The sequence below is a fragment of the Mobula birostris genome, chromosome 21, assembly GCF_030028105.1.
Source record: "Mobula birostris isolate sMobBir1 chromosome 21, sMobBir1.hap1, whole genome shotgun sequence".
In the NCBI taxonomy this organism is placed as follows: Eukaryota; Metazoa; Chordata; class Chondrichthyes; order Myliobatiformes; family Myliobatidae; genus Mobula; species Mobula birostris.
In genome coordinates this window covers 40,871,249-40,885,540 of record NC_092390.1, presented here as the reverse complement: position 1 = coordinate 40,885,540, position 14,292 = coordinate 40,871,249, and the positions used below count along the sequence as shown (strand labels likewise).

The window sequence follows — 14,292 nt, the reverse complement described above, 5'->3', positions numbered from 1 at the left end:
CTACAGACCGGTGGCATTGACCTCCCACATCATGAAGACCCTGGAGAGACTTGTTCTGGGGCTGCTCTGGCCTATGGTCAGGCCACACTTAGATCCCCTCCAGTTCGCCTACCAGCCCCGACTTGGAGTTGAGGATGCCATCGTCTACCTGCTAAACCGTATCTACGCCCACCTGGACAAGCCAGCGAGCACTGTGAGGGTCATGGTTTTTGACTTCTCCAGTGCATTCAACACCATCCGCCCTGCTCTGCTGGGGGAGAAGCTGACAGCGATGCAGGTGGATGCTCCCCTGGTGTCATGGATTCTTGATTACCTGACTGGCAGACCACAGTACGTGTGCTTGCAACACTGTGTGTCTGACAGAGTGATCAGCAGCACTGGGGCTCCACAAGGGACTGTCTTGTCTCCCTTTCTCTTCACCTCGGACTTCAACTACTGCACAGAGTCTTGTCATCTTCAGAAGTTTTCGGATGACTCTGCCATAGTTGGATGCATCAGCAAGGGAGATGGGGCTAAGTACAGGGCTACGGTAGGAAACTTTGTCACATGGTGTGAGCAGAATTATCTGCAGCTTAATGTGAAAAAGACTAAGGAGCTGGTGGTAGACCTGAGGAGAGCTAAGGTACCGGTGACCCCTGTTTCCATCCAGGAAGTCAGTGTGGACATGGTGGAGGATTACAAATACCTGGGGATACGAATTGACAATAAACTGGACTGGTCAAAGAACACTGAGGCTGTCTACAAGAAGGGTCAGAGCCGTCTCTACTTCCTGAGGAGACTGAGGTCCTTTAACATCTGCCGGACGATGCTGAGGATGTTCTATGAGGCTGTGGTGGCCAGTGTGATCATGTTTGCTGTTGTGTGCTGGGGCAGCAGGCTGAGGGTAGCAGACACCAACAGAATCAACAAACTTATTCGTAAGGCCAGTGATGTTGTGGGCATGGAACTGGACTCTCTCACGGTGGTGTCTGAAAAGAGGATGCTGTCTAAGTTGCATGCCATCTTGGCCAATGTCTCCCATCCACTACATAATGTACTGGGTGGGCACAGGAGTACATTCAGCCAGAGACTCATTCCTGCAAGAGGCAGCACAGAGCGTCATAGGATGTCATTCCTGCGTGTGGCCATCAAACTTTACAACTCCTCCCTTGGAGGGTCAGACACGCTGTGCCGATAGGCTTGTCCTGGACTTATTTCATAATTTACTGGCATAATTTACATATTACTATTTAACTATTTATGGATCTATGACTATTTATTATTTATGGTGCAACTGTAACGAAAACCAATTTCCCCCTGGGATCAATAAAGTATGACTATGACTATGACCATAACTAAAATATCACCCATGATCTTACTGAATGACAAGCAACATGAAGGGATATTTATTGTTCTATTTCTTGTTTCTTATGTAAAGTCTAATGCAGTAACCCCATTTTCTCACCAGGTTAAGAAAGCTGTGAATATTAATGAATATTAATGATTTTTTTGGGCTTTTTTTCAGGATTTGAAGACTGTGCTTTCCTTCAATCAGTACCCAGGGGAGTTCCTGCACCCTGTGGTATATGCATGCACTGCAGTCCTTTTGCTCTGTGTCTTTGCATCCATTATCACCTATATTGTGCATCACAGGTAGGAATCGATTTGTTCCTCTGCAAGCCATATTAAAGTATGCAGTGTGTAATTTTAAAAGTGACTTTTAACTGGGCCAGATTTCTGTCTCATTGCAATGAAGAATGTATGTATATACTATGGAGAAGAAAAAGAAGAGGAATATATTGAAAAAATAACAAGATGTAAAGGGATAGACTGAGTGGGGAAGTCCAGGCTGGAAATTTACATAGTTCTGATGTAGAACAGAACAGTGATAAATGTTTTCAATCAGCAAAGAAATAAAATCTCTAATCGAGGTAATAGAGCCTTATTATAGCTAAAAATGAACATATATCCAAATGTTCATTTTAGAGCACACAAACAACAGAATCAATGACATTAAAAGTAGGTGGAGGATTTTTGTGGACTTGGAATTAAATTTCTCCTATTACTTCAGCACAACCAACAATAATAGCAAACTTGACAATATAGTATCATAGATTCTTTACACCAAGAAATGCGGCATTTTTCCGTGAGCTATTATGCGCTCTCTGTACAAGAAATCCAGTTGATCCCACTTCCGATCTCTATGTCCCTTGCCTATAATTTTTTTCTCCTTCTTGTATTTCCCTAATTCTTTTTGAAAGCCATGATTGAATATGTTTCCATTACCCTTCCAGGCTATAAACTCAAAGTCAAGAATACTTTTTTCCCTGTGTCTCCTTAGACACTTCTACCAATCACCCAGAAGAGATCAAATTTGCAGATTGCCAGTGGAATCATTATGTGGTCAAACTATGTTGTAATGCTTTGGGCTATTCTGTTCATCAAATGAGAACAGAATGATTTATGTACTTGTGTATGCACTTATTTGAGAATATTTGAGAAATTAATTAAATAAAATACAGGAAATCTAATCTGGAACAGAGGGTGGCGAGGTGGAGATATGCCTCTAGCGCAGGAGGTGTAATGTGCTCCTTCCCTCTGCTAGCGTGTAGGTTACTCTTGGGCAACACTGCTTAGCCCACCATTCAGTGTCACGTGAAGCCATGGGGGTAGGTGGTGGATGGTCGTATGAGCAGCTGGTGTGTATCACAAGTCGTAGCTATGTGACCACTGATGCTGGCAGACAATCTCTGGAGTATTGATAATGACTGGGGTCACCCGTCTTGTAAGGACACTGTCCAGAAGAAAGAATGGCAAAACCACTTCTGTAGAAAAATCTACCAAGAACAATCATTGTCATTGAAAGACTATGATCACCTTCGTCATACGGCATGGCACATAACAAACAAAAGAATCTAGAACAGAAGAGATTAAGCGGGATCATGGAATGGTGTTCTGCCATCTCCAACCAGTTTGATTCATTCATAATATTTATATGATATCATTAAACACCCAAGAACATATACTGTAGCAAATGCTTTAGGTTGTGCCTTTAGTCAATGTGTTCCAATAAATTTACAACACAGGAATCCATTTGACAATATGGAAAATTCCCCAGTTATGACCTGCCCATAAAAAACTAAGGCCAATCCATTCCAACTAATTGCCACTCTTTCGGCCTAGGTGACAGAAGGTATAATTATACTTCATTCATTGATAACCCTCTTTAGATTTTGACAGAACCACTCAGATCCAGCCCTCAACAAGGTGTGATGCTGTAAGCATGAACTACTGACTTGAACACCAGGAATGAGGCAATATCAAGGCAATATGTGACCAATTGTAGCATCAAAGAACCTTGCTGAAACTGAAGTTAATGTCAATCCAAGGAAAACCTTTCACCGATGCAGCCTGAACATGCTCAAGTAAAGGTTATTGTATTTGCTGAAGATTTGGGCATCATAGTATTTATTCCTGGGAATGGGATTCATCGAAGACTTTCTTTCCATGATTAATCGGAAGTGAGGATATTCATTGATTATTTCACCATCCCCTTCTCCTCAATAAATCAGGCAAGGCTGAGACTTCATTCAGGCATTGGGCTGATAAATACCTAGTAATGTTCATACCATACACGTGCCTGGTAATGACTGTCTACATCAAAAGGGAGTTTTGCTATCTAGTCTTCCAACAGCAACATCCTAGGAGTCACCATTGACTAGAAACGCCACTGGTCCAACCATAGAAATACTGTTCCTGCAAATAAAAATGCCAGAAGCTGCAGTAAGCCACTCACCTTTGGACATCACTGAGTGATATAGTCATATAACATGGACACAGGCCTTTGGCTACAACTGGTCATGGTGACCCAGAGTCCCCATACAAGCTAGTACCATTTACCAGTTATAGAACAGCACAGTACAGGCCCTTCAGCCCACAATATTGTGCCAACCTTTTAAGTTCCTCTAAGATCAACCTCACCCTTCCCTCCTGCATTGCCCTCCATTTTTGTATCATCTTTGTGTCTGTCTAAGAGTTCATTAAATGCCCATAATGTATCTGCCTCTACCACCGCACCTGGCACTCACTCACCCATCATTCTCTGTAAAATAAATTAGTCTGATATTCCCCTGGCCGATACTTTCCTCCAATCCCCTTAAAATTATGTCACCTGGTATTAGCTATTCCTTCCCTGTGAATAATTCTCTTGCCATCCACTCAGTCTATGCTTCTTATCATCTCGTACACCTCTATCAGGGCACCTCACATCTTCCTTCACTCCAAAGAGAAAGCCCTAGTTCTCTCAACTTATCCTCAAAAGACATACACATGGGTGTTTAATGATATCATGTAAATATCATGAATGAATCAAACCGGTTTGTGATGGCAGAACACCATTCCTTGAGCCCACTTAATCTCTTCTGTTCCAGATTCTTTTGTTTTTTACGTGCCATGTGGTGTGACGTAGGCGATCATGGTCTTGCCATGACAATGATTGTTCTTGGCAGATTTCTCTACAGAAGTGGTTTGCCATTGCCTCCTCCTGGACAGTGCCAAAATGAATTTCAGGATGTATATCGTACACATTTCTCTGACATTAAATGTACCTATTGAAAAGACGAACTCGACGCAAGACAGCATCTTGTTAAATAACCTTCTAAACCTTTTCAATCCATGTATCTTTTTTTAAATGCTGTTATTGCACTTGCCTCAACCACTTCCTCTGACGGCATAGATTCAACATAGATACCGCATTGTGTAAAAATATTGCCCCTCAGTTTCCTCTCAAATCTTACCCCTGTCATCTTAAACCTATGATCTTCAGTTCTTGATGCCCCAACACGGAGAAACAGATTGAGTGCATTCAAGCTGTCTATTCCCCTCATGATTTTACATACCTCTATAAGATCACCTCTCAGTTTCCTTTGTAGTAACGAATAAAGCCCTTTCTTGTTCAACCACTCCCTATAACTCAGTCCCTCAAGTCTTGGCAAATCTTTTCTGCACTTGTGTGCATTCCAAAGCTTCTGTAGAATCTGAAAAGCACATGTAACATAATTTCCATTGCCTCTCAATGTCAGCATTGCCCAAAACAAAGCAGCCCACTTGACAAGCACCCAATCCATTCATTTTCTCCACCAGATGAGCAGTATGCTTTCAGTACATGCCAACTGCAAAATGCGCTGCAGTCACTCACCCAAACTGTTCCAGCAGAATATCCTAAACTCTCATTTTCTACCACCAAAGAGGACAAGGGCAATAGTTGCAAGGATCACCGTTGTCTGCAAGGCACACACAATTCTTCTATGGTGACACTTAGCCAGTCTTTTTATCATCACAGAGGCCAGAATGGGGAATTCCCTACCAAATGAGGTAACTTTACCAGAAGGATGATAGTGGTTTAAGATTTTACCTCACTACCAACTAGAGATAGATAATACTGACTTTGACAATGAAGCATACATTCCAGAAAATAATTTAAAAGCAGAGACAAAATTATTCCTGAATTTATTTCAGGTTTATAGAACTGATTTACACTGGACTTTATTTCCTTTGTTTTAATAGCTTTAAGGGCTGGTTTAATTCTTGCATCAAGACATTACAATTACATTTCCACAAAAACTAGTTCAATTTCCAAACAATTAGAAATATGTTTCCATAGTCTGCAAGATGAGGCATCTTTTTTTAAAGGTTATACTCCTGTTTCTTTCTAAAAGCCTAGCAAATGCTCATATCCTGTTTTAACCTTTGTAAACATCTTCATCTCACTGTTGAAATTACCATGTGATCTGACATCTGGAGTTGGTTATGAATCCCCTCACTGCAAGGATTTCATTGAGATTTGTGTTGTTGACTATGCTTGCACACCAACTTTGCCATTTCAGCACAAGAGCAATCTGTTTACCGCAATGTCTGTAGTTTGGATAAAACAAGAGAGAAAGGATACATGTGAAAGCTACCTTAGATTTTAGAGATAAACACTAAACTTGGGAAAGTGACGTTTGGGAATCACACGATAAATACAGTAACAAAGCAGGAGCGCCCATTGCAACTTAGTGCCAGTTCTCCAATCCCTCCCCTCTATATGGCTAATAGGATTAATTTTGTGATATTGACCTATATCCAGTAGGTACAGAGTTAATGCTTCACAAAAAAAAATGTTTACTAAATCCTTTAAGCTGGTTGGGAGAGAATTTTCCCTCTCCTTCCTGCTGGGATTGTTTCCTATGTATGCTGCGTTAATAAAAGAAATGTCAGCCCACTGTGCTTCCTAATCCTTACAACAGGCTGATTTTACAGCTATAATAAAAGCTTGCTCTACACTTTGTCGCACTAATGTGTGTTGTGGCTTTGGAAATATAACTCTTTCTGATCCGTCCTCCCTAAATTTGAACTATCTGTCAACCCTCTTTTGATACAAGGCGGTGTCAATGAACAGAAGAATTGTGAATGGCAGTAATTTGACCTCTAAGTGGTAAGGAAATAAACCAGGCAATTTTCTTCCAGTCACTGGTGGTGAAGGAGCTTTCGGAAAGAAAAAATCACCCCTGGTTGGACAAAGATGGATTTATTAAAGAGCCACCAAAAGTCTGATTAGGGAAAAATGTATTTAGTGGTTTGTGATAGGCTAACAAGGGAGTTGAACAAGAACATTGCAAATAGTTTTTCATATAAAGACTTTCAAAGGGAATTTAATGCATTGCAACATAATAGGATTCTTAGCTAAACTGAATCTGATAGGATTAAACGGGCAGAAACACTGAATGAGAAATTAGTTGAGGAATAGAAAGTTGGTGTTTCAGACTTGTGCATTTTCCCTGTGAGTGCGTGTGTTTCCACCAGATGCTCCGGTTTCCTCCCACAGTCCAAAGACGTACCGGTTGGTAGGTTAATTGGGCATTGTAAGTTGTCCTGTGATTAGGCTAGGATTAGATTGTGGGATTGTTGGGCAGCGTGGCTGAAAGGGCCCAGAGCGCCTGCTCTGTGCTGCCTTTCAATAAAGTTGAGTGAAATTTCTGGTGATGTTTCAATGTTGGGACAGTTATTTGTTCCTGATGATGGCTAATCATCAGATCTTGAAATGGCTTAGCTGGATAGCTCAGAATTTTGAAATCTGTAGAAGATGCAAAACTTGAAAGCAGTGGAGAAAATTACAATATTCTTCAAGAGGACAGATGAGTGACTGGATTATACTGACATGTAACACATTAAACAGAGGAATAAAGGGGACATGATGCATTTTCCTAGGCAGTTCTACTTCTCCTAACATCCCCACTGCATCCAAATTATCAAATTACTTGTCCAACGTCTGATAGCGGCTGAGCATAGATTTTTGTCAGCCAACCACTGGGAAATCTGAAGCCTCAGTCACTGCTACAAACTATTTCTGAGTCATCTCTTTCCTTCTGAACATTGCAATGTGCTTAGAGCACATATCCATTGCTGTTGCTGAAGCTTCTACCTCTATAAAGTCACTTGGTTTTACTGCCACTCCAGCACATCAGCTGCTAAAATTTTCATTCATACCTTGGCTGCTCTCCCTCATCCTTTCATGTAAGAACAGATTGTAGAAAATACTGATGCCCACTGCCTCTCCTCACCCAGTTCCTCCACACCTTATCTCAGAGCATGTCCTGTTCGCTGATTAACATTGGCTTGTCAACAAATTAGCGTTGTGGTTAGCACAACACTTTACAGTACCAGTGACCTGGGTCAGTTCATGCCGCTGTCTGTGAGGAGTTTGTATGTTCTCCCCTTGACCCCGTGGGTTTCCTCTGGGTGCTCCAGTTTCCTTCCCTAGTTCAAAGGTGTACCAGTTGGTAGGTTAACTGGTTGTTATAAATTGTCCAGTGACTAGGTTAGGGTTAGAGTGGCACCATTTGGAAGGGCCTATTCTGCACTGTATCTCAATAAATAAATAAATAACCTCCTGCCTAACCAAGTTGTAAATTTTCATCTTGGTTTTAAATCCTTTTAAGGCTTCAACTCTCTATATTGTTAAATCCTAAGACCATGCAACATATCTGCATTCCTCTAATTCTGAACTGTTGATCATCCCAAAATTTAATCTTGCCAGCAGTGGCAGCCGCCAAAGTCCTGAAGTGTGGATATTTTCCCTTTAAATTGTAAATTTTTTAATTTGGCTTATTATTGTCTTGTGTACCGAAGTACAGTGAAAAACATGTCTTGCATATTATCCATTCAGGTAATTTCATTACAATGCTGTGTTGTGGTCGTACAAGATATAGCTATAACACAATGCAGAATAAAGTGCTACAATTCCAGTGAAAGTGCAGAGCAGGTACTCAATAAGATACAAGGCTATAACAAGGTAGATTGTGAAGTAGTGTCCAATTTATTGCGGTAGGGGAATGTTCTCTAGAATACATGCTGTCCTTGAGCCTTTGAGTTCTTTCAGGATTTTGTATCTTCTGCCCAGTAGGGGAGAGGAGAAGAGAGAATGTCTTGGGTGGGTGGTGTCTTCTGAGGCAGTGAGAAGTGTACAGAGTCCATGGAGGGGAAGCTTGTGATAGCGATGCGCTGAGCCTTGTGCACAACTCTCTGCAGTCTCTTCTAGTCACGGGCAGAGCAGTTGCCATATAGAGGCTTGATGCACGGGGAAGGGATGCTTCTTATGATGCATCATTACAAATTGGAGAGGGTCAAAGGGGACATGATAAATTTGGTGAGCCTCTTAAATTTCTCTACGTTCTACTATTCCTCTCATAATTTGCCATTTAAAAACCTACCTGTGCAAACAGCTATTTAGTAATCTACCCAAACATTTCCTTATGTAGCTGCGAGCCAAATATCATTGATAATATTCATATTAAAGCTCTTTCAGATATTTTTCTACATTAAATAAATAAAAATTCTGATGATTACTGTAGATAGAATGGGAGAAGTGAATATAAGCTAAACAGTACAGTTTTAACGACGAGGCGTGAATGGAGAGATACCGTAATGTTTCTCACATCTTTGAAAAGAATGGCAGCCAAACAGTTGATAAAGAATGTTGGGCTAGAAATTCTGGAACATCAAAATTATTGTTTTAAAATAACTTTGCAGTGAGGCACAATAGCTCACTTTGGCTCAATGCTTCAGGTGCAACATGGTGCTTATTTTTGTAATTGAAAATAGAGCAAGAATCAGTTCTGCATTCTTGAATGGTTTTCGGAATAGGAGAGTTGCATTCAGTGGATGAAGATATTGGCTTAAGGTCATGATACTGATCAGGACAATGGGGAAGAATGGAAGGGTTATAGAGGAACAGTGATTGAATCAGTGGCCAGCCCAGAGGGAGTGGATGGTAGTGGTTAGAATTTAGACCCTCCGTCCAGGGAGCTGTTGGGTCAATGATTTTGGAGAATGATTAATGAGGAAGGGCTCTGGTTCTGGGGGATTGAGAAGACTGGGGACTGGTTTCAAATGACTAGGGAAATGAGGAGCCTTGAACCTCGAGCCCAGCCTATGCATGACCAAGGTTAAGGTTGATGCATTCGTAACCTGAAGGATGGAAGGTAAGAGTGCAACTAACCAGCAGTATAAGACACAGTAGCTATGGTAGTTCTCAGCTAGATTTCCAGGTTGTATGAATCTACCCAGAAGTGGTTCTTGTTACTGTCATAATATTGGAAAGAACAGCTCTATGGAATGGAGCTGATGGGTTCTCCAGACCACAAGGCACACTCATTTATTAAAGGGGAAAGAATGCAGTGGGCAGTATAGGATTTATTACAGAGTTGAGAAATTATAGTTGCCTCTAAGGATTAGTGAAGCTGGGGCTGTAACTAACACTACAATACAGGATACTGTATTGTATCCTGTATACAGTATACAGGATATACTGAATCCTGTTGCACAGGATACAACAGATCCTGTTGTTTGCATAGGTACGTCTTCAGTGGCATTTGGGCTGTTTGATCTATACAATCTCCCAACAGCAAATCCATCATAACTGTTCATCACGCCTTATTTCACTGCAACCCTGCAACGTGTTCTTTCTCACACATGTCCTTGGATTCTTTTTTTATATGTCTACATTAAGGAATAACCCACTATCCTGCCAGCACAACCTTGGGATGTGGGAAGAAGCTGGAGTACCAGGGCGAAACCCACATAGTGACAGGGAGAATGTGCAAACACCTCACAGCACTAAAGGTCAGGATCAAATCCATTTCCCTGGTAATGTGAGGCAGCAGCACTAGCTGCTGGACGACCATGCCCTTTGTTCCCTTTGAGAACAGAACTGGGTTTTCTTTTCAACCAGTAAAGCCTGATAAAATTATAAGAGGTGCTTAAGGTTCTAAAATGATCAAATCAAAGCAATCAAACCCCTTTCTAATGGCTAAGTCTATTGGAAACAAGTAGTGGGCACATGTCTGAGCTGAATTGTAAAAGTACCATTGGGATTGTAAGACAAACTATTTTATAGAACAATAAGATTTGGACTGAAATGCTTTGCAGATGGTGATAGAAACTGTTTCAGGATTTCAAATGGCAATGACCTAGGGGGAAAAAAGACTGCAACCATATGGGGAAAGGGTTGGGGAACGGCACTATGAAAGGCCCACCATAGATATGATGGGATCAATTGCCACCAACAATGCCATACTATTCTATAGATATAACATCAAGCTCAGCTATAACAGCACCGCAACTAAATATTTTATTTTTTTGTGACACGGCATGGAAATTTTTATCCATACAACAGGCTACACCTAATCTTTGCGTATTTATAGATAACTATGCTCCTTCCAAACTCAGATAAGCTATGCCGAGTATAAAGCTTAATGATTGGTTTGAGTTATTTTCCCAAGTTAAAACCTTTGGAAGAAAGTAATAATCATTAAGTTATTATTTAAAGTGAACTTAACAGTTCTGTAAATCTCAGATTATTTAGTTTCTAGTGGTTATCTATAGATGATGCAATAAGATGGAGATATGCTTCCTTGTGGTGACAATCATTATTAATTACTAACAGTTTTATTTTCATTTGGATGACAATAAACCTGTTCATTTATACCTTCTAGCCAAAGTAATGTTAGCAATAGCCTGTGAATCTCAGCAAAACAACCATTGTATTTCTCTGATGATGACAAATAAAAGGTAGGACTATATCTGCATTACGTTTCTTTTTCTGACAGCACCATCCGCATTAGCAGGAAAGGCTGGCATATGCTGTTGAACTTCTGCTTCCACACTGGCCTCACTTGTGCTGTATATGCTGGAGGTATCAACCGCACAAAATATCCAATCATCTGTCAAGCTGTGAGTAGCATATATTACTTCCTAGTTTTGTGCAATCTCTAAAATAGAAAATGAATGATAGTCCCTGTCAAAGTTACAATATTGTAGAATCAAGGGCAGACAAGTTTCCATTTTACTGTTCCATTTTTTTTATTTGAATAAAATGTTTGCTAAAAATGTTATTGTTCCACATTTTTTGATGTTAATGAAATGCTTGCAAGGGACTGATCTTTATTTCAATGTCCAGTGCCATTTTAATGTATTTATAATTTTCTTGATCTCATGAGTCAATCTCTCAGAATCTGCTTACTGATTCATAGAAACATAGAAAACTTAGAAAGTAGGTGCAGGAGTAGGCCATTCGGCCCTTCAAGCCTGCACCGCCATTCAGTATGATCATGGCTGATCATCCAACTCAGAACCCTGTACCAGCCTTCCCTCCATACCCCCTGATCCCTTTAGCCATTCATGCTATTTGTGAATGGTTGTATGGTGGCATAGTATTGAACTAATAACAAACATGTGGAATCTAAAAAAAATCCTGTTTAAGGTTCAGAGAACTGCCTGGTTTGGAGAGTATGCATTATGACCAGAGATTAAGGGAGCTAGGGCTTTACTCTTTGGAGAGAAGGAGGATGAGAGGAGACATCATAGAGGTGTACAAGATAATAAGAGGAATAGATAGAGTGGATAGCCAGCGCCTCTTCCCCAGGGCACCACTGCTCAATACAAGAGGACATGGCTTTAAGGTAAGGGGTGGGAAGTTCAAGGGGGATATTAGAGGAATGTTTTTTACTCAGAGAGTGGTTGGTGTGTGGAATGCACTGCCTGAGTCAGTGGTAGAGGCAGATACACTAGTGAAGTTTAAGAGACTACTAGACAAGTATATGGAGGAATTTAAGGTGGGGGCTTATATGGGAGGCAGGGCTTGAGGGTCGGCACAACAATGTGGGCCAAAGGGCCTGTACTGTGCTGTACTATTCTATGTTCTATGTTATCAAGATTAAAGCAAAATGAATGCACTACAGAAATAGATCAATATTTGAAGTCTTTAAATAAAATATAGAGGAAAAATATGAATGACAGGTACACCAAATGCATGTTGTACCCAAATTTAGGTCCAATTGAAAGTAGGCAGCACATTTGTTCTACTTAATTAAAATTGGCATACCCCTGGATTATCCAGGGGCTTCACAGATAACTACAAAAAGTAAAGTGACAGAAATTTGCATATTTAATTAACTCGGCTCACATCCACACTGCAGCTGACTTGACCTGATAAGAACAAGCAGAGCTGCCACCGAACATTTCATTCAGGAGTAGGGTTTGGAAGCTAAAAACAATCAAACCCATAATGTTGGCAAATCAGAATGGGACAAATGAGAATTTGAGGTAAACTCATGGAGAGGAAATGCATAATCACTGCTCCAGTTTTAAGAACAGCTAATGGAGCATGTATGTCAAATTTTGCAGTACAGGCTATGGTTATAAAACAAACTGGTTTAACACAAGCTTCTTATTGACCTCTGTATTCAGAATGGAATTCCTGCAAGAAACGACCTCAAGCTTACAGGAACAAAATATAATATTTGATCAAATAAGTTTGTATTGAAGTGTGGCCTTTTTGAACTATTTCTTCAAGATATTATTTGAGTATTTAATTTTATGTCTTCTCAATTATCAAGCTGATTTATTATTAATGAACAAATAGTGATTTTGAAATGTTAGAGAATTCCTCTTACGGTAATCACATCATACCTTGTAAGCAAAGGCTGAAAATTGTGATTTACAGATTTTTCAAAAAAGTTGCAAAACTGATTAACAGGAAGTACATAGTCGTTATTATATCTGTACTTAAACAACATTTTGATATCATTTTGCGTGTTCAACTGTTTTTCATACATATATGAAATCACATTCACTGAATAACCAATAACTGATTTAAAAAAATCTCGTGTCCTTTAACTTCACACTTGACGAGAAACAATGATATCCAATTTGACCATGAAGCAAAATGTACCCCCTAGGACTGCTGTTACAAATGATGTACCATATCTTTGAAGCTAAATGATTGGGACATATAGAGCTTCGTTTATACTTACATATGATTGGATATTAAATAGCTGCTGATTACCTTAACCCCATAGTAATAAAGATTTTAAGCCAAATGCTACTAAATGTCATTTTGCCATTTAAGCATGATAAATACAATTTAAAATGTTAATAATTACAGGAAATGTAAGGTGATACAGTTAATTTACATGTTGCCCTTTTGCCTTTGGAACTTGTACTTAACCCCAAAGGAAACAGAGATAAAGTGGCTTTCTATGCCAAATGTATTAAATTATCCTGGAGTGTATGAATAGTACTATACAACTATCAATAATTCATATTTTGCACTGATGGAACATGGTTGATACAAGACTTGAGAAATATAATACTGGTGCAATTGCAGTATTGTTTGGAAGATCATTTAAAACACACTGGCTTGGAAAATTAAGTGCACAATCTGCTCTATTCAATGCAAATTAATTCTATCCAGGGAAGAATAAAGATTGCAAGCTTTTCTGAGTTTAAATTCAACCAGACTTCACCGTCTGCAAATCACACTTGTGCTGATGCACTGAATGACACCATTCCCCTTGCAGAGTAACATTGGCCAGGAAAACAGATCATGTTGGTGCAAGGTGCACCTGCCATTGGACATTTCTGATACAACCACGATCTTATTGTACAGCTGGCAGTAGCACAATTTACAGGTGGTCTCATTGAGTGGGTTTCCATTCAGCAATGGAATCCACACTCGGTTAAGTCACATTTAAAGCCACTATTTCCCACTTCATATCTTCTACCCAACCCCATGGATCCAACACCACCTCTTTTCCTATCATAGCAACAAAATTTTAATATTCACATACCTTACTTGTATATAGCACTCTTCAAAAACATTCTGAGGTGAAAAGTATGCAATAAAGTTATTAACCTAATGATTTTTTTGCAATAATCAGTTGTTTGCAATGAAGGACCAACCCTATGGCTCCTGTCTTAGCTCTCAAATAAGTG

The 14,292-nt window shown here is 39.9% G+C and overlaps 1 protein-coding gene across 3 annotated transcripts in view; it reads left to right on the top strand.

Annotated features, from left to right (window-relative positions):
* LOC140185754 (adhesion G protein-coupled receptor A1) overlaps positions 1-14,292 on the top strand; it is a 550,512-nt gene that overhangs the window by 498,600 nt on the left and 37,620 nt on the right. For all 3 annotated transcript variants that reach the window (XM_072239373.1, XM_072239372.1, XM_072239374.1), the window contains 2 exons: positions 1,505-1,632; positions 11,127-11,250. In XM_072239373.1, the coding sequence (XP_072095474.1) occupies positions 1,505-1,632; positions 11,127-11,250 (252 nt within the window). The remainder of the gene's footprint in view (positions 1-1,504; positions 1,633-11,126; positions 11,251-14,292) is intronic.